The 25,465-nt window shown below is 40.1% G+C and overlaps 3 protein-coding genes across 3 annotated transcripts in view; all 3 read right to left on the bottom strand.

Annotated features, from left to right (window-relative positions):
• Positions 1–6,076: 6,076 nt before the first annotated feature.
• Positions 6,077–8,090, bottom strand: LOC306886797 (zona pellucida sperm-binding protein 3-like; the record flags this gene model as incomplete). The annotated part of the gene is made up of 8 exons (XM_079444102.1): positions 6,077–6,156; positions 6,221–6,312; positions 6,373–6,455; positions 6,540–6,657; positions 6,791–6,968; positions 7,040–7,143; positions 7,230–7,348; positions 7,554–8,090. The coding sequence occupies 8 exons, from the start codon at positions 8,088–8,090 to the stop codon at positions 6,077–6,079; spliced, it is 1,311 nt and encodes a 436-aa protein (XP_079300228.1).
• Positions 8,091–13,994: 5,904 nt separating this feature from the next.
• LOC306886795 (zona pellucida sperm-binding protein 3-like) lies at positions 13,995–18,654 on the bottom strand (the record flags this gene model as incomplete). The annotated part of the gene is made up of 8 exons (XM_079444100.1): positions 13,995–14,005; positions 14,212–14,303; positions 14,364–14,446; positions 14,531–14,648; positions 14,776–14,953; positions 15,025–15,128; positions 15,215–15,333; positions 18,118–18,654. 8 exons carry the CDS (start codon positions 18,652–18,654, stop codon positions 13,995–13,997), a joined length of 1,242 nt encoding a protein of 413 aa, XP_079300226.1.
• A 1,243-nt stretch (positions 18,655–19,897) lies between these two features.
• The window catches only part of LOC306886380 (tyrosine-protein phosphatase non-receptor type 21-like), a 28,732-nt gene continuing 23,164 nt past the window's right edge, over positions 19,898–25,465 (bottom strand). Inside the window, exons 19-20 of the mRNA XM_079443431.1 lie at positions 24,798–24,958; positions 19,898–23,400 (exon numbers count right to left, since the gene is read on the bottom strand). Coding sequence (XP_079299557.1) covers positions 23,272–23,400; positions 24,798–24,958 — 290 coding nt within the window. The 3' untranslated portion in view covers positions 19,898–23,271. The remainder of the gene's footprint in view (positions 23,401–24,797; positions 24,959–25,465) is intronic.

Below are 25,465 nucleotides of genomic sequence, written 5' to 3'. Positions count from 1 at the left end.
CCTGACAAGCATTGAAACGATACCACAATAATGCTTGTCTTTGCCATTAAGTACAGCTTTGAATTTAGGTGGCTCCTCCCCTTTCAGCTTAATTGCTTGCCTTTGATTCTCCTCTGGACCTGTAGAGTTTATGCATTAGCAAATGAGAACGTTCTAAACAAGAGTCATTAGCCAATAGAAAGCTTGATATGGATCTGAGGGTTTCATCTACACTCATTCACAATTTTCACAAGATCACACAAATAATAGAGATTTTTCTCTTTTTAAGAGTGTTAGTTTATTATAAGAACTGCTCTGGAAGAATTTAACATTACATCCCTTGCTCACCAATGGATCATCTGCAGTGACTGGGTGGCACCAGAAAGAAATTCCAAACAGCTGATAAAAACAATCCACAAGTCATTCACATTAACTGTTTTGTGATGGGAAAAGCTGTATTTGTTTCTAACTTTAAATGGTTGCTTCTGGCCAAAATATCCATAATCACACTGGCTTGTAAACAGTGCTTGATCTGTCCATATTTCTATGCTGATTCAGATGAGACCACTTTTTCACTGGAGCAAGCAATATGGATTAAACACGCAGCCTTTTGCTTCACAATACATTAACTGATGGACTGGAGTTGCATGGATTACTTGTGGATTGTAAAAAATACAGCTCTTCAATTGTTGATCTTGAGTTTTAAATGGAAATGTATTGAAGCATTACAATGATGAAACAAGGATCAGAGTCAATGGTCCTAAACTCAAAGAGATATTAGTAAAACTGTGCTGTGCAAGACAAAAATGTCCGAGATGTTGCACAAATGAAAAACCAACAGATTTCAAAAGGTCATCCATTGGAATTCCACACATCTTAACTCCAGACAACATTAAGGTTTAATTTGAACGGCGCGTCCAGTGTAGACAGGGTTTTACCTTCTTAAAAATAAGAAAAGAAAAGAAAACCGAGTTCTGATCAATATAGGCTGGTTAAATGAGCGCTTGTTAGTGTATTCATCCACATGTTTAGGATATGTTTTAGAAATTTAAATACACATTCACTATAAACCACTTATAAGATGAAGAAGACGAAGAAGCCTAACTGTGATCATTATGAACTTGTTTAAAACAAAATACATTCACTTACATAGGCTACATTTGTGTCTGAATAACTAGTTTTGCGTGCCTCATTTCTTAAACCTGATATAGTAAACGGAACAAAGATCATTATAACCATTATTGCACTCGTCTCCGTGACAGCATGAAATGAAACATCATGCAAAAATCCATTCACTGATGGCTTCTTATTTTTATTTAACATTTGTATATATTAGAACTATTATTTACTTTTCTGCTTCATTTCATGTTTTAATTTTTTTATTAACATTCTGTATCAACGTATCCGTTTAGGACTTGAAGTAGCCTACCATAACTGTTTTGCAGACTTATGTCAGTAGATGGCGATAAATCAGCCAAAACAATGACCTGGTCCCACCTCTGCTAAATATTAAACTGAACTTACAAGATACATGCCATTTTCCTGATTAAAAATACAGGAGACCTACAAATAACCCATTTGAAGGTGGACAATTCCCAAAAGTGGAAAATGCCAGCGTTGATACAGGTACTCACAGTTTTCAACCTGCATCTATTGATTTAAAAATAGTGCCTGTACCAGCAGGTCCCCACTCTGGTCCAGAAGTGTCAACAAGGCATATTGGGAAACAAATTTAAAAGTATGACCAAATCTATTTGGGGATGCAAGGACAAATGAAACCACTCATTTGAAGTAACCAACATGGAGCAATAAGTTCACTGCATAAGACATGCAAAATATCTGCAGTGAGTCAAGGAAGTGGGTGTTCAAGCATAACTATTGGCACAAACTCCGATTAGTGCAGGGGTGACAAACTCAGTTCCTGAAGGGCCGCAGCCCTGCAGAGTTGTTCCAACCCTGCTCCAACACACAAACCATGTCGTTTTCAAATAAATCAAAAATCTAAAAAACAAAATTGCAATACGTATCGTATCGGCACCCAAGTATTGTGATAGTATCGTATCGGGAGGTAGGTGTATCGTTCCATCCCTACTAAACATGATGCAAGTAATTTCATAATCTGTTTATCAAGAAAACTAACATTTCTGGCAATAAATTTTGTTCTAGCATTAACCTTACCCAGGACTTTCATAGCCATACTTACACCACTTAAATCATTGTCAAGGATACATAAGATATTGAACGGAGGTTCTATTTTATATTAAGCAATCCCCCACCTTAACAGACACCTTAGAAACCTTATTCAAAATTTTTTTAGACCCAAATAAAATGGATTCCATTTTACCTAAATGCAACATCAGTTTGTTTTCAGAGAGCCAGTCTCTTACCTTACAAAGCTCCTTACCTAAATTCACTTGTATCCTACCAACATCCTTATCTGAAATTAATAAAGCAGAATCATCAGCATATAAAAACAAATTACAATCACAGACTGCTTGCGTGTCATTTATGTATAAAAGAAACAAAAGAGGGCCCAAAACACTTCCCTGAGGGACTCCATTTTTAACCAGTTTCCTTAGAAAAAAACCCATCAATTTCTACCCTCTGAACTCTCCCAGTTAAATAAGAATTCAACCAGGCTATCACTTTACTTGAAAAACCCATGACACTTAACTTATCTTAAAGTATTGCATGATTTACTTTGTCAAACGCTTTCTGGAGGTCTAGAAGTACCATACCTCTACATCTATCTGCCTCCTTATAAAATCTGTTAAATAAAGTAAAGACGTATCAGTCGAATAAGATTTCCTAAAACCTGACTGAAAATCATAAATTCAACTCTTACTTAAATACTCATACATCTGTACACAATTCTTTCTAAAATTTGAGGCCACACCAAGAATGGACGGTAGTTTCCAGGATCACATCTGTTACCTTTTTTGAATTACGGAATGATTTTAGCTAACTGGAAATATACAATTTTCTAAGGAAAGATTAACACTAAATGTAATAGTTGGAGCTATAATATCTGCAGCATCTCTTAAGAATCTAGCTGGAATATCATCCAGCCAAGTTGACTTAGACACTTGAAGCTCTTCAAGCATTTTAGTAATTTGATTTACACTGCAAAAGAAAAACTGTTTGGCAACACCCCTTGTTTTGAATAAAATCTCTCAACAAAATCAGTCCCATAATTTCCTTTGGACAGAGGAATCTTATCAAGTAGACTATTAGCAATAAATGAAAAGAATGAATTAAATTTATTAGCAACTTTTTCAAATGATATCTTGCCATCAATATCTAAACGTACCTTTGATACAGAAAATGTATTTACCAATTGATTGGAATCTATTCAACACCTTCCACAGAGATTTAGGATCTTCTTTGTTTTCTTTAATTTGTTCTTTAATAAAATTACGTTTTACCTGTGTTTCTTCCCTCGGGTAATCCATCTCATGAACACTTGACAATAAAACGCGGAACACACAACTGTATTATTTATTCACCACACTTGCTTACTTTAAAAAAAAAAAAAAATTACATTTCAAATTTGCACATATCAGACCTGTACACACATAATTGTGTATATTATATATTGTGTTTTTGCTGTTTTGTACATTGCCTATTTGGATATTTGTATTATTCTTTATTATCTGTGTCCTGTCCTGTTGCTGTCTCTCTGTTGCACTGTGGAGCTTCTGTCACTAAAACAAATTCCTTGTATGTGTAAACATACTTGGCCAATAAAGCTAATTCTGATTCTGATTAATTCTGATTCTGGTATCACTCTGTCCCACGGGCAGCTTTAGGACTCTCTGATCACTGTTTGATTAATCTTATAACGACCTACAGGCAGAAACTTAAATCTGCAAACCTATATTAAGAACTGTTAAAAAATGGACTAATGAAACAGAGTGGGATTTACAAGCCTGTTTCTCTCTCACTGATTGGACTGTTTTTGAAGCTGCTGCCACCGATCACAGAGACTGTAACATCTTATATCAGTTTCTGTGAGGATATGTGCATTCCTACCAAGACTCATCTAACTTACAACAACGACAAACCATGGTTCACTGCAAAACTCAGACAGCGCCGTCAGGCCAAAGAAGATGCTTACAGAAAGGGGTTTAAAGTCCTGTATAAATAGGCCAAATACACACTGGAAAAGGAGATCAGAGTGGCAAAGAGGAATTATTCTGGCAAGCTAAGGAACAAATTATCTTCCAGTGATTCTGCTTCAGTGTGGAAAGGTATGAAAGATACCTTTCATACCTTTCCAGTATGAAAGATATCACCAGTTACAAGACACCATCCCCCAGCACTTTGGAGAATCAACAACTGGCAGACGACCTCAATGAGTTCTACTGCAGGTTTGAAAAAACACCCCACACCCACCCTGAACACCTCTCCACACAACCATTCACATCTCCAGCAACCCCCTCTCCCCCACACCTACAATTCAAATCAGTGAAGATGACGTGCACCAGGTCTTCAGAAAGAACAAAAGAAGAAAAGCTCCAGGCCCAGACGGTGTGTCATCACCAGCCTGCCTAAAAACCTGTGCTGACCAGTTGGCCCCCGTCTTCACACAGATCTTCAACAATTCACTGTGCGAAGTCCCCCAATGCTTCAAACGCTCCATCATCATCATCCCCGTCCCAAAGTAATCCAAAATTACTGGACTTAACGACTACAGACCTGTGGCTCTAACGTCTGTGGCCATGAAATCATTTGAAAGACTGGTTTTGGCTTATCTGAAGGCCTCCACTGGACCCCCTGCAGTTTGCCTACAGAACAAACAGGTCTGTGGATGATGCAGTCAACATGGGACTGCATTACATACTGCAACACCTGGACAGACCAGGGACTTGTGAGGATCCTGTTCGTAGACTTCAGCTTCATCCCAGACCCTGACACAGCTCTCCTTCTGTCAATGGGTCACCAGCTTCCTGACAGACAGGCAGCAGCTAGTAAGGCTGGGAAAATTCTCATCCAGCACCCACACCATCAGCGCTGGAGCTCCTCAGGGCTGCGTTCTCTCCCCCTACACCAACGACTGCACATCTAAAGACCCCTCTGTCAAGCTCCTTAAGTTTGCAGACGACACCACACTGATCCAGGACGGTGATGAGTCTGATTACAGGAGGGTAAGGAGCTGGCTGTCTGGTGCAGTCTTAACAACCTGGTGCTTAACACGCTCAAAACTGTGGAGATGATCGTGGACTTCAGGAGAAATCCCCCTGCTCTTCCCCCACTCACCATCATGAACAGCACTGTGACTGCAGTGGAGTCATTCAGATTCCTGGGCACCACAATTTCTCAGGACAACCACATTGAATCCATTGTGAAAAAGGCCCAGCAGAGGTTGTACTTCCTTCGCCAGCTGAGGAGGTTCAACCTGCCACAGGACCTGCTGAAACAGTTCTACTCCACCATCATTGAATCCGTCTTCTGCACTTAAATAACTGTCTGGTTCAGCTCAGCTACCAAATCGGACCTCAGAAGACTACAGAAGGTAGTCCGGACTGCTGAGTGAATCATTGGTACAACCCTCCCCACTCTCCAAGAACTGTACTTATCCAGAGTGAGCAAAAGAGCTGGCAAAACCACTCTGGACCCATCACATCCTGCACACTCCCTCTTTGAACTGTTACCGTCTGGTCGACGCTACGGAGCATCAGAACGACCAGACACAGTTTCATCCCTCAAGCAATCTCTCATGAACACTTGCCTCTAAACGTGGAACAACTCTTGCACATTTATTCACCACACATCAGACCTGTACACACATTGTCTGTTATAGTGTTGTCGCCATTTTGTACATTGCCTATGTATATTCTTTTGTTATCTGTGCCCTGTAGAGCTTCTGTCACTATGACAATTCCTCATGTGTAAACATTCCTGGCCAATAAAGCGCATCCTGAAAAGTTATTCAAACAGTAGGTCAGTCTTTAAAAGGTTATTTTCCTACCAAGAAGGAACCTTTCCTTCTGGAAAGAGAATAGGTACAGTAGGACTACCCGTTTCCTACAGCACACTCAAATCAAAATTGGAGAAAAAACAAAAAACAAAACCAGAAACAGTTTTCCCACCCCATTTATTGAAAACCAGCTAAAGTCTTCGGTCGCTCTTGAACCATTACAGGACTGAGTGATGCCTTCCCTTCCCACTGAACACCTAGAAAAAGCAGACAGTTAAATGGAGCACTTGAGTGTTAAATAAGCTTAAATCAGCAGCCTACCTCCAAAAGGAGCAGCAGGAATTCCACCATCAGGACCACATGTTGAGTCACAGCAACCACAAGCCTGGTGGCTCCCATCAGCACCAAACCACCTGCAACGAGAAAAATCAGACACGGCACCTTCAACTTGTTCTTAAGCAGCATGAACATACCCATTGGCAAAGGAACAGGATTTGTGGAGCGCATCACTGGGTGCAGAAGCAAGAGTGGCCTTCAGAATACACGTTATGTAGATCTGCAAGAGACACCACAGGTAAGAGATCACAAACCCAGAGCAGACGGAAGAGTAAAGCAAATTCATACAACACTCAGTACATACAGAAGGACTGGATGGCTCCTGGAACATGAAGGCCTCCAGCTGGAACTGGATCTTGTCTTTCTGGGTTTGAGGCATGAAACGAGAGCTGGAAGTCGTGACCTTAGCATCCACAAGGCACCTGGTGATTAAAAAAAAAACCCTCAATGTCAACTGCAGCATCTACCTTACCCTAATTCTCAGTGACAAAGTGGTTACAAGGAGCAAGCTCAATCAACTGGCGATTTGGTTAGCATCTGGTGATATGAACACACCCATGATTCTCAATGAAGGAATATCTCGGAAGGGTGGTCACATCAGGTTCTTGAGTGGCCACACAGTGGTCCACAAACACACGCAGTGGGACGTGGTTGTACACCTTCACAGACGCCTCAATATTAATATTGTCACCCAGGAAATAAGTGTGCGAGGGCCTCTCATAGGACCAGTCATCTGCGAGGAGGAAGAACAGTTTAGGCACAGCGTCACTCAGAAGGCAGAAGGTCTAAAGAAACTGCACCGACCCATCATGAGCTTCAGGGAGAACAGCAAGACTTCCTCGCCAACCTCCGTTGAAGCATAAGGGACCCAAGTTGGCCTCAAGGCATTACCGCTCACAGTATGAAACCTGCAGTTCAAGGAGGAACCAAACAAATGGTCTTCCAGTTACACCACCACAAGCAGCAAGGCCACACGTCACAAAAGGTCACTTACCTTTGGTAGTGGCATTGGACACCAACAACTGCACCATCTGCACGAGTAATCGGAGTGCCAGCGAGTGCCTCAGGTGTGTAGGTAAGAGCAAAGGTGTAGACAAGCTCATCCTCGGTCATCTGTAAGAGACTGAATGCATTACCAAGAGGATTCTCAAAAATAATTCCAAAAGGTGTCTTAGCAAGTCGCACCATAAAATCACTTGGTTCACCTGAGTGAACAGTTCCACTAAAGAACGGAACTGTCCCATGGATGTTAGAGGTTCAGGGAACCTTCAAAGAACCTTTGTTTTAGTAGTGTGCAGCATAATATAGTAAGATTTACCATTAGCACACTGTTGCAGTCCTGCAGTTCATACTCAAAATAGAGCACCCTGGAGCCAGGGACCCAACCGACAACAGGACATCCTCCCAAAGTCAGACCAGATGGCTGGATCAGCTGACCATTGCTAAACAAGTCCTGCTGTACCTCCACATGAACCCGATTCTCACCGCATTGAATAGCTACACTACTGGGAGTCACAGGTTGCCTCAACTGGAAGTCCACCGCCACCTCGCTCTGCACCTCTGGAACAATGGGAAACCTCCAGTCCAAAGGCTTGACTGGACCCTGCAACACCTGCTTCTCCTGAAGACCAAGAGGCTCTTGTGCAAATCCTCTGGAGTCAAGATCCTGAAACTGAGAAGCCTTTTGCAAAGGGTTCCAGAACCCTTGAGAAGAAAGAGCAGGACCTCTGGAAACTCGATCAGATTGCGGCTTCGTGCTGCTTGGACTTTGATTGTATCTCAAACTTCCCCATGCATTCTTCAGATCAAATGCCACAATCACAACCAGCACTAACAAACCATGGAAAAGACCCATCCTGACAAGCATTGAAACGATACCACAATAATGCTTGTCTTTGCCATTAAGTACAGCTTTGAATTTAGGTGGCTCCTCCCCTTTCAGCTTAATTGCTTGCCTTTGATTCTCCTCTGGACCTGTAGAGTTTATGCATTAGCAAATGAGAACGTTCTAAACAAGAGTCATTAGCCAATAGAAAGCTTGATATGGATCTGAGGGTTTCATCTACACTCATTCACAATTTTCACAAGATCACACAAATAATAGAGATTTTTCTCTTTTTAAGAGTGTTAGTTTATTATAAGAACTGCTCTGGAAGAATTTAACATTACATCCCTTGCTCACCAATGGATCATCTGCAGTGACTGGGTGGCACCAGAAAGAAATTCCAAACAGCTGATAAAAACAATCCACAAGTCATTCACATTAACTGTTTTGTGATGGGAAAAGCTGTATTTGTTTCTAACTTTAAATGGTTGCTTCTGGCCAAAATATCCATAATCACACTGGCTTGTAAACAGTGCTTGATCTGTCCATATTTCTATGCTGATTCAGATGAGACCACTTTTTCACTGGAGCAAGCAATATGGATTAAACACGCAGCCTTTTGCTTCACAATACATTAACTGATGGACTGGAGTTGCATGGATTACTTGTGGATTGTAAAAAATACAGCTCTTCAATTGTTGATCTTGAGTTTTAAATGGAAATGTATTGAAGCATTACAATGATGAAACAAGGATCAGAGTCAATGGTCCTAAACTCAAAGAGATATTAGTAAAACTGTGCTGTGCAAGACAAAAATGTCCGAGATGTTGCACAAATGAAAAACCAACAGATTTCAAAAGGCCATCCATTGGAATTCCACACATCTTAACTCCAGACAACATTAAGGTTTAATTTGAACGGCGCGTCCAGTGTAGACAGGGTTTTACCTTCTTAAAAATAAGAAAAGAAAAGAAAACCGAGTTCTGATCAATATAGGCTGGTTAAATGAGCGCTTGTTAGTGTATTCATCCACATGTTTAGGATATGTTTTAGAAATTTAAATACACATTCACTATAAACCACTTATAAGATGAAGAAGAGGAAGAAGCCTAACTGTGATCATTATGAACTTGTTTAAAACAAAATACATTCACTTACATAGGCTACATTTGTGTCTGAATAACTAGTTTTGCGTGCCTCATTTCTTAAACCTGATAAAGTAAACGGAACAAAGATCATTATAACCATTATTGCACTCGTCTCCGTGACAGCATGAAATGAAACATCATGCAAAAATCCATTCACTGATGGCTTCTTATTTTTATTTAACATTTGTATATATTAGAACTATTATTTACTTTTCTGCTTCATTTCATGTTTTAATTTTTTTATTAACATTCTGTATCAACGTATCCGTTTAGGACTTGAAGTAGCCTACCATAACTGTTTTGCAGACTTATGTCAGTAGATGGCGATAAATCAGCCAAAACAATGACCTGGTCCCACCTCTGCTAAATATTAAACTGAACTTACAAGATACATGCCATTTTCCTGATTAAAAATACAGGAGACCTACAAATAACCCATTTGAAGGTGGACAATTCCCAAAAGTGGAAAATGCCAGCGTTGATACAGGTACTCACAGTTTTCAACCTGCATCTATTGATTTAAAAATAGTGCCTGTACCAGCAGGTCCCCACTCTGGTCCAGAAGTGTCAACAAGGCATATTGGGAAACAAATTTAAAAGTATGACCAAATCTATTTGGGGATGCAAGGACAAATGAAACCACTCATTTGAAGTAACCAACATGGAGCAATAAGTTCACTGCATAAGACATGCAAAATATCTGCAGTGAGTCAAGGAAGTGGGTGTTCAAGCATAACTATTGGCACAAACTCCGATTAGTGCAGGGGTGACAAACTCAGTTCCTGAAGGGCCGCAGCCCTGCAGAGTTGTTCCAACCCTGCTCCAACACACAAACCATGTCGTTTTCAAATAAATCAAAAATCTAAAAAACAAAATTGCAATACGTATCGTATCGGCACCCAAGTATTGTGATAGTATCGTATCGGGAGGTAGGTGTATCGTTCCATCCCTACTAAACATGATGCAAGTAATTTCATAATCTGTTTATCAAGAAAACTAACATTTCTGGCAATAAATTTTGTTCTAGCATTAACCTTACCCAGGACTTTCATAGCCATACTTACACCACTTAAATCATTGTCAAGGATACATAAGATATTGAACGGAGGTTCTATTTTATATTAAGCAATCCCCCACCTTAACAGACACCTTAGAAACCTTATTCAAAATTTTTTTAGACCCAAATAAAATGGATTCCATTTTACCTAAATGCAACATCAGTTTGTTTTCAGAGAGCCAGTCTCTTACCTTACAAAGCTCCTTACCTAAATTCACTTGTATCCTACCAACATCCTTATCTGAAATTAATAAAGCAGAATCATCAGCATATAAAAACAAATTACAATCACAGACTGCTTGCGTGTCATTTATGTATAAAAGAAACAAAAGAGGGCCCAAAACACTTCCCTGAGGGACTCCATTTTTAACCAGTTTCCTTAGAAAAAAACCCATCAATTTCTACCCTCTGAACTCTCCCAGTTAAATAAGAATTCAACCAGGCTATCACTTTACTTGAAAAACCCATGACACTTAACTTATCTTAAAGTATTGCATGATTTACTTTGTCAAACGCTTTCTGGAGGTCTAGAAGTACCATACCTCTACATCTATCTGCCTCCTTATAAAATCTGTTAAATAAAGTAAAGACGTATCAGTCGAATAAGATTTCCTAAAACCTGACTGAAAATCATAAATTCAACTCTTACTTAAATACTCATACATCTGTACACAATTCTTTCTAAAATTTGAGGCCACACCAAGAATGGACGGTAGTTTCCAGGATCACATCTGTTACCTTTTTTGAATTACGGAATGATTTTAGCTAACTGGAAATATACAATTTTCTAAGGAAAGATTAACACTAAATGTAATAGTTGGAGCTATAATATCTGCAGCATCTCTTAAGAATCTAGCTGGAATATCATCCAGCCAAGTTGACTTAGACACTTGAAGCTCTTCAAGCATTTTAGTAATTTGATTTACACTGCAAAAGAAAAACTGTTTGGCAACACCCCTTGTTTTGAATAAAATCTCTCAACAAAATCAGTCCCATAATTTCCTTTGGACAGAGGAATCTTATCAAGTAGACTATTAGCAATAAATGAAAAGAATGAATTAAATTTATTAGCAACTTTTTCAAATGATATCTTGCCATCAATATCTAAACGTACCTTTGATACAGAAAATGTATTTACCAATTGATTGGAATCTATTCAACACCTTCCACAGAGATTTAGGATCTTCTTTGTTTTCTTTAATTTGTTCTTTAATAAAATTACGTTTTACCTGTGTTTCTTCCCTCGGGTAATCCATCTCATGAACACTTGACAATAAAACGCGGAACACACAACTGTATTATTTATTCACCACACTTGCTTACTTTAAAAAAAAAAAAAAATTACATTTCAAATTTGCACATATCAGACCTGTACACACATAATTGTGTATATTATATATTGTGTTTTTGCTGTTTTGTACATTGCCTATTTGGATATTTGTATTATTCTTTATTATCTGTGTCCTGTCCTGTTGCTGTCTCTCTGTTGCACTGTGGAGCTTCTGTCACTAAAACAAATTCCTTGTATGTGTAAACATACTTGGCCAATAAAGCTAATTCTGATTCTGATTAATTCTGATTCTGGTATCACTCTGTCCCACGGGCAGCTTTAGGACTCTCTGATCACTGTTTGATTAATCTTATAACGACCTACAGGCAGAAACTTAAATCTGCAAACCTATATTAAGAACTGTTAAAAAATGGACTAATGAAACAGAGTGGGATTTACAAGCCTGTTTCTCTCTCACTGATTGGACTGTTTTTGAAGCTGCTGCCACCGATCACAGAGACTGTAACATCTTATATCAGTTTCTGTGAGGATATGTGCATTCCTACCAAGACTCATCTAACTTACAACAACGACAAACCATGGTTCACTGCAAAACTCAGACAGCGCCGTCAGGCCAAAGAAGATGCTTACAGAAAGGGGTATAAAGTCCTGTATAAATAGGCCAAATACACACTGGAAAAGGAGATCAGAGTGGCAAAGAGGAATTATTCTGGCAAGCTAAGGAACAAATTATCTTCCAGTGATTCTGCTTCAGTGTGGAAAGGTATGAAAGATACCTTTCATACCTTTCCAGTATGAAAGATATCACCAGTTACAAGACACCATCCCCCAGCACTTTGGAGAATCAACAACTGGCAGACGACCTCAATGAGTTCTACTGCAGGTTTGAAAAAACACCCCACACCCACCCTGAACACCTCTCCACACAACCATTCACATCTCCAGCAACCCCCTCTCCCCCACACCTACAATTCAAATCAGTGAAGATGACGTGCACCAGGTCTTCAGAAAGAACAAAAGAAGAAAAGCTCCAGGCCCAGACGGTGTGTCATCACCAGCCTGCCTAAAAACCTGTGCTGACCAGTTGGCCCCCGTCTTCACACAGATCTTCAACAGTTCACTGTGCGAAGTCCCCCAATGCTTCAAACGCTCCATCATCATCATCCCCGTCCCAAAGTAATCCAAAATTACTGGACTTAACGACTACAGACCTGTGGCTCTAACGTCTGTGGCCATGAAATCATTTGAAAGACTGGTTTTGGCTTATCTGAAGGCCTCCACTGGACCCCCTGCAGTTTGCCTACAGAACAAACAGGTCTGTGGATGATGCAGTCAACATGGGACTGCATTACATACTGCAACACCTGGACAGACCAGGGACTTGTGAGGATCCTGTTCGTAGACTTCAGCTTCATCCCAGACCCTGACACAGCTCTCCTTCTGTCAATGGGTCACCAGCTTCCTGACAGACAGGCAGCAGCTAGTAAGGCTGGGAAAATTCTCATCCAGCACCCACACCATCAGCGCTGGAGCTCCTCAGGGCTGCGTTCTCTCCCCCTACACCAACGACTGCACATCTAAAGACCCCTCTGTCAAGCTCCTTAAGTTTGCAGACGACACCACACTGATCCAGGACGGTGATGAGTCTGATTACAGGAGGGTAAGGAGCTGGCTGTCTGGTGCAGTCTTAACAACCTGGTGCTTAACACGCTCAAAACTGTGGAGATGATCGTGGACTTCAGGAGAAATCCCCCTGCTCTTCCCCCACTCACCATCATGAACAGCACTGTGACTGCAGTGGAGTCATTCAGACTCCTGGGCACCACAATTTCTCAGGACAACCACATTGAATCCATTGTGAAAAAGGCCCAGCAGAGGTTGTACTTCCTTCGCCAGCTGAGGAGGTTCAACCTGCCACAGGACCTGCTGAAACAGTTCTACTCCACCATCATTGAATCCGTCTTCTGCACTTAAATAACTGTCTGGTTCAGCTCAGCTACCAAATCGGACCTCAGAAGACTACAGAAGGTAGTCCGGACTGCTGAGTGAATCATTGGTACAACCCTCCCCACTCTCCAAGAACTGTACTTATCCAGAGTGAGCAAAAGAGCTGGCAAAACCACTCTGGACCCATCACATCCTGCACACTCCCTCTTTGAACTGTTACCGTCTGGTCGACGCTACGGAGCATCAGAACGACCAGACACAGTTTCATCCCTCAAGCAATCTCTCATGAACACTTGCCTCTAAACGTGGAACAACTCTTGCACATTTATTCACCACACATCAGACCTGTACACACATTGTCTGTTATAGTGTTTTTGCTATTTTGTACATTCTTTTGTTATCTGTGTCCTGTAGAGCTTCTGTCAGTATAACAAATTCCTCATGTGTAAACATTCCTGGCCAATAAAGAAAGGGGTATAGGTACAGTAGGACTACCCGTTTCCTACAGCACACAAATCAAAATTGGAGAAAAACACAAAACCAGAAACAGTTTTTCCACCCCATTTATTGAAAACCAGCTAAAGTCTTCGGTCGCTCTTGAACCATTACAGGACTGAGTGATGCCTTCCCTTCCCACTGAACACCTAGAAAAAGCAGACAGTTAAATGGAGCACTTGAGTGTTAAATAAGCTTAAATCAGCAGCCTACCTCCAAAAGGAGCAGCAGGAATTCCACCATCAGGACCACATGTTGAGTCACAGCAACCACAAGCCTGGTGGCTCCCATCAGCACCAAACCACCTGCAACGAGAAAAATCAGACACGGCACCTTCAACTTGTTCTTAAGCAGCATGAACATACCCATTGGCAAAGGAACAGGATTTGTGGAGCGCATCACTGGGTGCAGAAGCAAGAGTGGCCTTCAGAATACACGTTATGTAGATCTGCAAGAGACACCACAGGTAAGAGATCACAAACCCAGAGCAGACGGAAGAGTAAAGCAAATTCATACAACACTCAGTACATACAGAAGGACTGGATGGCTCCTGGAACATGAAGGCCTCCAGCTGGAACTGGATCTCGTCTTTCTGGGTTTGAGGCATGAAACGAGAGCTGGAAGTCGTGACCTTAGCATCCACAAGGCACCTGGTGATTAAAAAAAAAAACCCTCAATGTCAACTGCAGCATCTACCTTACCCTAATTCTCAAGTGGTTACAAGGAGCAAGCTCAATCAACTGGCGATTTGGTTAGCATCTGGTGACATGAACACACCCATGATTCTCAATGAAGGAATATCTCGGAAGGGTGGTCACATCAGGTTCTTGAGTGGCCACACAGTGGTCCACAAACACACGCAGTGGGACGTGGTTGTACACCTTCACAGACGCCTCAATATTAATAATGTCACCCAGGAAATAAGTGTGTGAGGGCCTCTCATAGGACCAGTCATCTGCGAGGAGGAAGAACAGTTTAGGCACAGCCTCATTCAGAAGGCAGAAGGTCTAAAGAAACTGCACCGACCCATCATGAGCTTCAGGGAGAACAGCAAGACTTCCTCGCCAACCTCCGTTGAAGCATAAGGGACCCAAGTTGGCCTCAAGGCATTACCGCTCACAGTATGAAACCTGCAGTTCAAGGAGGAACCAAACAAATGGTCTTCCAGTTACACCACCACAAGCAGCAAGGCCACACGTCACAAAAGGTCACTTACCTTTGGTAGTGGCATTGGACACCAACAACTGAACCATCTGCACGAGTAATCGGAGTGCCAGCGAGTGCCTCAGGTGTGTAGGTAAGAGCAAAGGTGTAGACAAGCTCATCCTCGGTCATCAAATCAAATCAAATCAAATCACTTTTATTGTCACATCACCACAGCACATGTGCCTTCGTGAGTGAAATTCTTGAGAGCGTGCTCCAGACACTGCAGAAACAATTTACATATAGACATTACCATACATACGTACAGACTTATACAGATGACAATGTGTAATATACACATACATATACTCAGTACACACAGTGTACTATTAGACAGACATACAGTTACCGATACACATTATACACAGTATGTAGTACACATTCTACGTTATATACACACAGTAATATGCGAAGATGCAGCAGATTATATATAACCGGATGTGCAAATGTCATGGATGTGCATTGGATGGTATCCAGTGCTGGCAAAAAGATTGTTGTATTTGTGCAGTAGTGTACTGGTAGTCCAGTTTGAACTGTATGGAATTAAAGTGCAGTGCGTGGTATATTGTAAAGTGGGAGTGTGCTGTAGGGTGTATTAATTTCGACTGTTCATTAGCCTGATAGCCTGAGGAAAAAAGCTATCCCTCAGTCGGCTAGTGCGGGATCGGATGCTGCGGAGACGTCTTCCTGAGGGCAGCAGAGAGAGCAGTCTGTGGGACGGGTGGCTGGAGTCATTGATGATCCTCCGGGCTTTCTTTATACACCGCTTGGTGTAGATGTCCTGGAGGGAGGGAAGCTCACCTCCAACAATGTGACGGGCAGTTCGCACGACCCTTTGCAGAGCTTTGCGGTTGCCAGCAGTGCTGTTTCCAAACCAGGCGGTGATGCAGCCGGTCAGGATGCTCTCCACAGTGCAGGTGTAGAATGATCTGAGGATGCTGGGGCTCATGCCAAACTTCCTCAGCCGTCTCAGGAAGAAGAGGCGTTGGTGTGTCTTCTTCAGCACTGCATCTGTGTGAGCGGACCATGTGAGATCCTCAGTGATGTGAACACCGAGGAATTTGAAGCTGTTTACTCGCTCCACAGGTGTCATGTCGATGGGGATGGGTGTGTGTTCTCTGCTCTGTCTCCTGAAATCCACCACCAGCTCCTTGGTCTTGTCGATGTTGAGTGAGAGGTGGTTCTCTTGACACCATTTAGTCAGGGTTCTCACCTCCTCTCTGTAGGCCGTCTCATCGTTGTCAGTGATCAGGCCTATCACCGTTGTGTCGTCAGCATATTTGACGATGACGTTGGAGCTGTGTGTTGCTGTACAGTCATGTGTGTACAGGGAGTACAGGAGTGGGCTGAGGACGCAGCCCTGAGGAGCACCAGTGTTGAGGGTCAGCGGGGATGAAGTGTTGTTGCCCATTCTGACCACCTGACATCTGCCTGTCAGGAAGTCCAGGATCCAGCTGCACAGAGATCCGTTTAGTCCCAGAGTCTGGAGCTTCTCAACCAGTGTGGCAGGCACTATAGTATTGAATGCTGAGCTGTAGTCCACAAACAGCATTCTCACATAGGTGTTCTTATTTTCCAGGTGGGAGAGAGCAGTGTGCAGGGTGAAGGCAATAGCATCGTCTGTGGAACGGTTTCTGCGATATGCAAATTGTAGGGGATCCAGTGAGTCAGGCAGCACAGAGCAGATGTAGTCTCTGATGAGTTTTTCAAAGCACTTGCTGAAGATGGGTGTCAGAGCAATGGGCCTCCAGTCATTCAAGCATGTGATTTTATTTTTCTTTGGAATGGGCACAATGGTGGATTTTTTGAAGCATGCGGGAACCACAGACAGAGAGAGGGAAAGGTTAAAAATGTCTGTGAAAACCCCGGCCAGTTGGAATGCGCATGCTCGGAGCACACGGCCTGGGATGCCATCGGGACCCACAGCCTTGCGGATGTTCACCCGTCGGAAGGATCGGGTTACATCTGCGACAGAAAAGGAAAGTGCGCTCGCCTCTTCTGCTACAGCCGCGGGAGCGCGCTCTGTGTGGGCGGTGTTGTGAGCCTCGAAACGAGCATAAAACTGATTAAGTTCGTCCGGTACAGAGGCGGCAATGTTCACAGTAGCTGGTTTATTCCCTCTGAAATCTGTGATGTTATTGATACCCTGCCACATGCTTCTTGCGTTGTTGGATTTGAATTGTTCTTCAACTTTGTTTTTGTATTGTCGTTTGGCAGCTTTGATTGATTTCCTGAGATCGTAACTGGCTTGTTTGTGATCGTCAGAGTTTCCGGATTTAAAGGCAGATGTCCGCGCTGACAAGGCTGCTCGGACATCGCTGTTAATCCACGGTTTTTGGTTGGGGTAGATGCGGATTGTTTTTGTCGGTACTACATCCTCTACACACTTCCTGATGAAACACGTTACAGTATCTGAGTACGCCTCTATGTCGTCATCAGACGCTGCCCGGAACATGTCCCAGTCCACGTGATCAAAACAGTCCTGTAGTATAGCGTCTGATTGGTCCGACCAGCATTGAATTGTCCTGAGGGCGGGTGCTTCTCGTTTCAGTTTCTGCCTATAAGCAGGCAGGAGCAGAACGGAAGAGTGATCCGATTTGCCAAAAGGTGGGCGGGGGAGCGATTTGTAGGCGTCCCGGAATGGAGAGTAGCAGTGATCAAGTACACGATCACCACGCGTGTTGATGGTGATGTGTTGAAAGTATTTGTAAGAGACTGAATGCATTACCAAGAGGATTCTCAAAAATAATTCCAAAAGGTGTCTTAGCAAGTCGCACCATAAAATCCCTTGGTTCACCTGAGTGAACAGTTCCACTAAAGAACGGAACTGTCCCATGGATGTTAGAGGTTCAGGGAACCATTGATACCAAAGAACCTTTGTTTTAGTAGTGTGCAGCATAATATAGTAAGATTTACCATTAGCACACTGTTGCAGTCCTGCAGTTCATACTCAAAATAGAGCACCCTGGAGCCAGGGACCCAACCAACAACAGGACATCCTCCCAAAGTCAGACCAGATGGCTGGATCAGCTGACCATTGCTAAACAAGTCCTGCTGTACCTCCACATGAACCCGATTCTCACCGCATTGAATAGCTACACTACTGGGAGTCACAGGTTGCCTCAACTGGAAGTCCACCGCCACCTCGCTCTGCACCTCTGGAACAATGGGAAACCTCCAGTCCAAAGGCTTGACTGGACCCTGCAACACCTGCTTCTCCTGAAGACCAAGAGGCTCTTGTGCAAATCCTCTGGAGTCAAGATCCTGAAACTGAGAAGCCTTTTGCAAAGGGTTCCAGAACCCTTGAGAAGAAAGAGCAGGACCTCTGGAAACTTGATCAGATTGCGGCTTCGTGCTGCTTGGACTTTGATTGTATCTCAAACTTCCCCATGCATTCTTCAGATCAAATGCCACAATCACAACCAGCACTAACACACCATGGAAAAGACCCATCCTGACAAGCATTGAAACGATACCACAATACCCACTAATGCTTGTCTTTGCCATTGAGTACAGCTTTGAATTAAGGTGGCTCCTCCCCTTTCGGCTTAATTGATTAACTTTGATTCTCCTCTGGACCTGTAGAGTTTACGCATTACCAATTGAGAACGGTCAAAAACATCATAAACTAATAGAAAGCTTGACATGGATCTGAGATTTTAATCTTCATTTGCTCATGATTTTACAATTATGAAACAGTTTGGCTTCCTAGTACATAAAAAATATTCATTAATTAATCTCCTTTTAAGAGTTTTTAGTTTAGCATAATAACTACCGTTTAATGGTAATGTCATAGGCTACACATAAATACAATTTGATGCAACAGTGAATTATACTCGTATAACTGAGCAGAAAGAAAAATATCAATAAATTATCAAAATGGGTGGGACTAAGCAGTGAAGATGTCATCTCCAATTGGTCAGGTACAATAAGTGGGTCTAAACGTTGTTGTCCCATTTTTAGTTTCATTGTGTATTTTTTATTTAATGGATGTGTAATAATTGCACTTTAGTGTAGTTCTGATTCAATCCCAAAAGAGATTCTTCAATATATTGCAAAACGATTTTAGATATATTAAGAAACTAGAAATACTTTATTTAAATTAATATTAAGTCTCAACATGTTATATTGACTGGTACTTTTTTTTAGAAACTCTACTGCAATTCTCTTAAAATCCATACATGTTTTTGAGTATTCCAACAATGCATTTTGATGCATCCACAAAACCATCACATGAAACATGCCACCCTCTAGTGGCTGCTGGGATACATTGAAATGAACTTAAATTACATTTTAACAATAGAATAAGTTGATTTGCAGAATCAGTATAATTTTTTTGTATTTATATGTATATGTTTTCACATTTTACTAATACAACAATGGTCAAATTTGTTTTAACATATATTAGTATTACAAGTATTAAAGTGTTAAAATGACAAACTGAAATAAATGGAAAAAGCTCAAAGCAATAAAAATATAAAAAACATTTGATTAGCTTTGATTTTTAGATTTTCAAATTAAATTACATTTATAATATACTTATAATACATATAATTCAATAATATTATATATAATCCTAAAATAACATTGCTTTACTCTAAAGCAAATTTGTCAAGGCCATCATGTCTATATTGTGTAAAAATAAAAATCACGCACTTTAAGCCACGCAAAAGATAGAGACACAAAGCATAATTTTAACAATTTAAAATATTTATTTTCTGAATGAAAAATATAGTTGTTTACAATGGGATATAATTTAGCTCTTCTGACAGCTGTACATCATCAGAACACGCACTCATGATGGAGGCAGCGACGGCTGAGACCTCGCTCTACACAACCAAAACACATGAGAATCATCCCGGCAAACAGCAGTTTTACTAGCTTCAAATGCAATGTGGTTAAAAGTTAATAACACTTTAAAATCAGCAATATAAACAATATCTGCTATTAATATACATGTATTCCACAAAGCAGCTCTGGGAAGGGCTTTTACAGTCCAGTTTTCAGCTTTGTTCATTATTGTCTTGAAGTTCAGATGAACACTGATCATTGTCCACTCACATCAGCCTCAAACATTGCAGCAGTTCGTCTAAATCTAAACCAACAAAACTCGGCATGAATTATGAAAAGGTTTGAGAAAGACATTGTGCTTTTACAACTATGTACTCCAAAACATTTAAATGACTCCTAGTAATGATGGATAAATGCTGATTAAACCATTGTGGTGAACTCAAACTGTGGATGTATTCCATTTTAGTCTGTTTTTGAATTAATGTCCCATGATATTCAGATGCACAGTATAATGTGAAAAAGTGATTGTCCTTCACAACAAAAAATATTTTATTTTACAGTTTAACCAAAGCCCAGCAAGGACACACTGCTATTGTTTCAGGCACCAGTCAGAACTGAATAAAGGGAGTGATTCTTACCAAGAACATTTTTTATCATATTTCAGCCCAAAATCAAAAGAAAAAGTATAATATAATGAATTGTATATTTTAGCCTATTGTGGGACAATTAAACCTTTCTGCCATTTCTCCCATAACAATTAAGCAACTATTTACCCTCAAATTCTCATTATTGTCATGTGAAAGAAATCTCATCCTCATTACTGAAATTCAGTAATAAATCGTCCTTTCTGCACAAAATAAATTAAATTCAGTACAACAAATACTTTCAATTGCACTTTATTACTTAAATTGCATTGCTTTTTTCTCTTGATTTTTGCACTGAAATATGATCAGGAAGTTTGAGAAGACAAAAGCTGAAACAAATCCATCATTAAGACATTTTTAACTTTTAACTTCTCTTCTGGCCAAAATATGAGTCCATAATAGCACATTCTCCATAAAATAAAATAAAATAAATAAATACATAAAAAAATATTAAAAAACACATCTGAATCAGGAGAGAAATCTGCATAGATCAAGCACAGTCTACAAGTCAAAACAGCTCTAAACAAATGTGTGTCTGGATTTTGATGTGAGAGACAACAGGAGATGCACTTTTCCACTGGAGGAAGCATTATTATGGATTTTGGCCAGTGGTGGCAGTTTTAAAAATGTCTTAATTAGGGATTCACTTAACTCACGATTCGATTTTCTCACAATAAAAAAAATAAATAGATTGAAGACATTATACAGTAAATGAGAAAGTGACCTTTTATTAGGCTATTGCTGCACGTTTCTTTGTGAAATTGAAATTTAACAAAACTAAATTGAAGTTACACAAACAAAAGAAGTCTCTTCATATAAACAAACTAAAGTTTTGTCTGTGCTCTTTCCATTTAAAATGCACTGCATTTGAACCATGATGCAAACAAAGATGCAGCATGAGCCGTTTTCAATCTAAATTAGACTGTATCATTTCGAAATCTGAAGCAGAATGGTTTGACTATAGTTTTGTGAAACTACACTACATAAAACAGACGAGCAGAATGAGACGCAGATTCACTCTCTGCCAGCAGGTGGCGCTTATGAACAGCAATGGTGTAGTGTTTCCTGGGTTACCGCTGTAAACAAAGCAGAGCTGCACTTATGAACACTACTTTAATTTGCATCGAGGCAAGAAAAAAAAATAAATAAAAACAACATAAAAAAACATTAGTTCCTCTCAGAGATAGATTCATATAAACTCCTACTCCAATTACATCGTGATTTCTTTGGCATTTGAATCGGTTTTCAACCGGCTCGCGGTTCATCATTACATCCCTAATGATGGATGTGTTTTAGCTTTAGTCTTCTCCAGATGTTAACTGATGGACTGGAGTGGTGTGGATTATTGTGATGTTTTTATCAGCTGTTTGGACTCTCATTCTGACGGCACCCATTCACTGCAGAGGATCCATTGCTGAGACAGTAATGGATTTCTCAAAATTCCGTACATTTTCAGCAAATGTATATTTTTGGGTGATCCATTCCTTTAAGAACATGCAACAGCACCATTATGGTGGAATGTAGCATCAATCTGCACTGCTTTATCATAAATAACCTGATTGCAAGTCAAAACCACAAAGTAAAACGCAAAGGGCCTAATGATTTGCTATGGCACATCCCTCCGCAAACAGAATGGATAATGCAGTTTCACAGTGTTTTAAGACTCAAAGAACTCGATATGCTGAAAACTCTTTGGTAAACCATCATAGCTGGTGTGTGTGAGATAATGAGGTCACAAACCGTTCACAATAAACCCACAGTATTGTTCACTCTGATGCAGAAGTCGAGTCGGTGACGCTCTTTGGTGTGTCGGGTTATTGAATGCTGGTGGAAATGTGGCAAGAGCTGGAAAAATACAAAATCATCCCTAATGCAACGAGAAAGCCTTTCTGATTATTATACGTAGAATAAAGTTTACATTTACAATTTTAATACATACTGTAAATTATTTATAGGTTGCGTCTGCGATCAGATCATTAAACCCTTCCGTCTTTGGCTGCATTCAAACTTGAGATGCACTTGATCGGTGAAACCCGTTCATAGGGTTAAATGGTCAAATCTCAAGCAACAGCTTCACTTTAACACGACGCGTAACACTGGACATAGTCGTAGTCCATCCCATGATGCAAATGAGTGAATCTCATGAAAAGAAATGAGCATTTAGATATTTTGCATACAGAAAAGCAAACCGTTTTTGCATTTCAGCATAACTGTAAGCACATTTTCACACCAAATTTGGGCTTTTCGTGAGATTCATCCATCTATTGAAGTTCACCTTGTCACGCGTCTTTTAAACACTGTGTCCGCTTTTTCATTTTGGCTCGCTAAACCTTCATGCGTAAACGAATAAAATCCCACCCGGTATAAAAGAACCACTGCAGTTCAGCGTATTGCATTAAATAAGAGAGCTGCATCATTCGCGTCTATGTACAGCAAAATAAAAGTGCTGGGCCTGACATCCGTGTACGAGCCCACAGTGAAATCTGTGAATAATACTGGTTAAACAGAGCGTGGCGCAGCATCCTTCATACTCGCCCTGGCTCGTGTCTCGCCCCGTCACTAATACTGCGAGGAAGCTCCGGCGGGGACTGAGGGGTTGTGAGAGGCTCGTGGGACCCCTGTGCCAGCGCTGGACTCAGATCAGTCTAGAGTTTCTCAGGAACTGAATGAGCACTTTGTAAATGAAGGTGTACTGTGAGAGCGTCTGTACCATCATCATGCGCTGCTGCCGCAGCAAGTTCAGAACAGTCGGGACGTCCAGCATCTGTGAGGAAACACCCACACGTCAGTATTGAAACATGAGTATTTCACAGCGGTTTTGAATACGGCCAAGCCCAAATTAGAGTCTGAATTATGTGTGTTTTATAATATTAAATAAATAAGCAAAGCAATGCAAGTTTATTTCTAAAGCTAAATTCTAATACAATGATAATTCAAAGTGCTTCACACAAAATTATTTCAAAAATTGTATATAAAAAGGTTAATAAAAAAAAAAATTATATTTAATTACAAAACATTATTAAACATTATAGTATAACAATTAAAACAATTATATAATTGTGAGTTTTTAAGTTTGAGTTCAAGTCTTTAATTATACAAAGCTGTATTTGCACTGATATCAAACGGATTCATTTATTTGCTAAAAACATTTTACATAATTACTCAAAACTGTATATAAAAAGGTACATAAAACAAATTAAAAATATAAAAATATAATAATTAAAATATAATTAAATAATTTTGTTTTAACTCGTGTTTCATGATATGAAGATGTTTTCACACTGATATCAGACTGATTCATTCAGTCATTTGATACAAACCATTTATGATTTAAAAACTACACAAAAATAATAGAAAAAATATAAATAATTATATCTTTAGGAATTGAACTTGTGTTTCATATTATGACTTTTTTTTGTACTGATATCAGATATTTAGTCATTGAATAACAAATAATTTGATTTTTTTGTCCATCAACTTTCAAATTGTTTTACTTTAATAATTCTTAATAAATAATTAAATAATAATAATAATCCATTAATTTAATAAATTAAATAATTTCTGTATTTTAATACTTAATAGTAAATTATTTTTAAATTTTAGTTGAATTGTGATTTTCAGTTCATTCAATGGATTAACTAAAAATAGACATTTAAAAAAAATAATTCTAGTGAAAGTATTTAATTTGTAATCGAGTATATACTGTCATTATGACATTAAAATTCACATGCTGTGACAATTATGACGCAACTCTATGCACCATATTTAATTTTGATTTAAACTAGGCATTAAAGAACAGTCTGTTCAGTGTGTCTGTCTTAAGATACCTAGGTTACATCAAGTTCTTGCAGTCGATGTTTGGAAAATTGTGAAACGACATTTTCAGTGTTTTAATGGCTGTACAATTGTCCTCGAGTTACATAACAGTAGCACGTGCCTCTCGGCTGTGATTTCGTCACACTGAATGTGTAAACTAGGTCTAAGTGCAGTACACAAACCGTGTGTTTGTAAGCTTAGCAGAAGTGTAACATTTCTGTCTGTCAGTGGTAAGAAGTGTATGTCGTTTACCCTGGAAACCGTCACCATTCCGCCCTGAAAAGCTGGTGAAATGCACTAAATCTCTCATGCGATCATGCCACTGTAAGCACAGCACACATGTACCTCATTATGTTCCAGACAAGCTATCATGATCTCAGACAGGATGACCACACCAGTGCGTCCCACCCCTGCGCTGCAGTGCACCAGGACCGGTAGGTTTGTGTTCTTTGGATCACTGGAGCTGTTGGTGTGTCGCCTCACGGACTGGATCTCCTCCAAGTACGCTGAGACACAGAAATAGAGCGCTTTAAAGAGCCGTGCCAGGCGAAAACACACAAAGCTGCATTACAGAGAGAGGCCAGCTAAGGGACACGCCACAAGAACGCTCTTCTCAAAGCTTAAAGTCATGCATGACATAAGCATCATCAAAATAGTCTTTCTTGAATCATTATAATGGTGCTGAATAACACTGTTGGGATGATCTTAAGCAAACTTAAACAGTCATGCTTCACCCCAAAATCAGAGGGACAAAAAAAAAAAAAAAAATCTTTGAGATTATTATTTAGATTCATAATTACATGTCTAATATTACTCTATTAACAATGATAAAACTATGATAATGTACACAAATTAAAATAACGCAATAAGATTTTGTGACATGACTTGTAGGCACTGCATCAAGATCAACATATTATATCATTAAGAAAAGTATGCATTATATATTTATATTGAATTTTGTATGTATATTTTTTGGAATTAAAAATGTTATGCACTATGCATTTTGTGTATAC

Source organism: Barbus barbus (genome assembly GCF_936440315.1).
Source record: "Barbus barbus genome assembly, chromosome: 20".
Classification (NCBI taxonomy): domain Eukaryota; kingdom Metazoa; phylum Chordata; class Actinopteri; order Cypriniformes; family Cyprinidae; genus Barbus; species Barbus barbus.
Note: the sequence above shows the minus strand (reverse complement) of the source record. Positions and strands in the feature narration are given on the sequence as shown.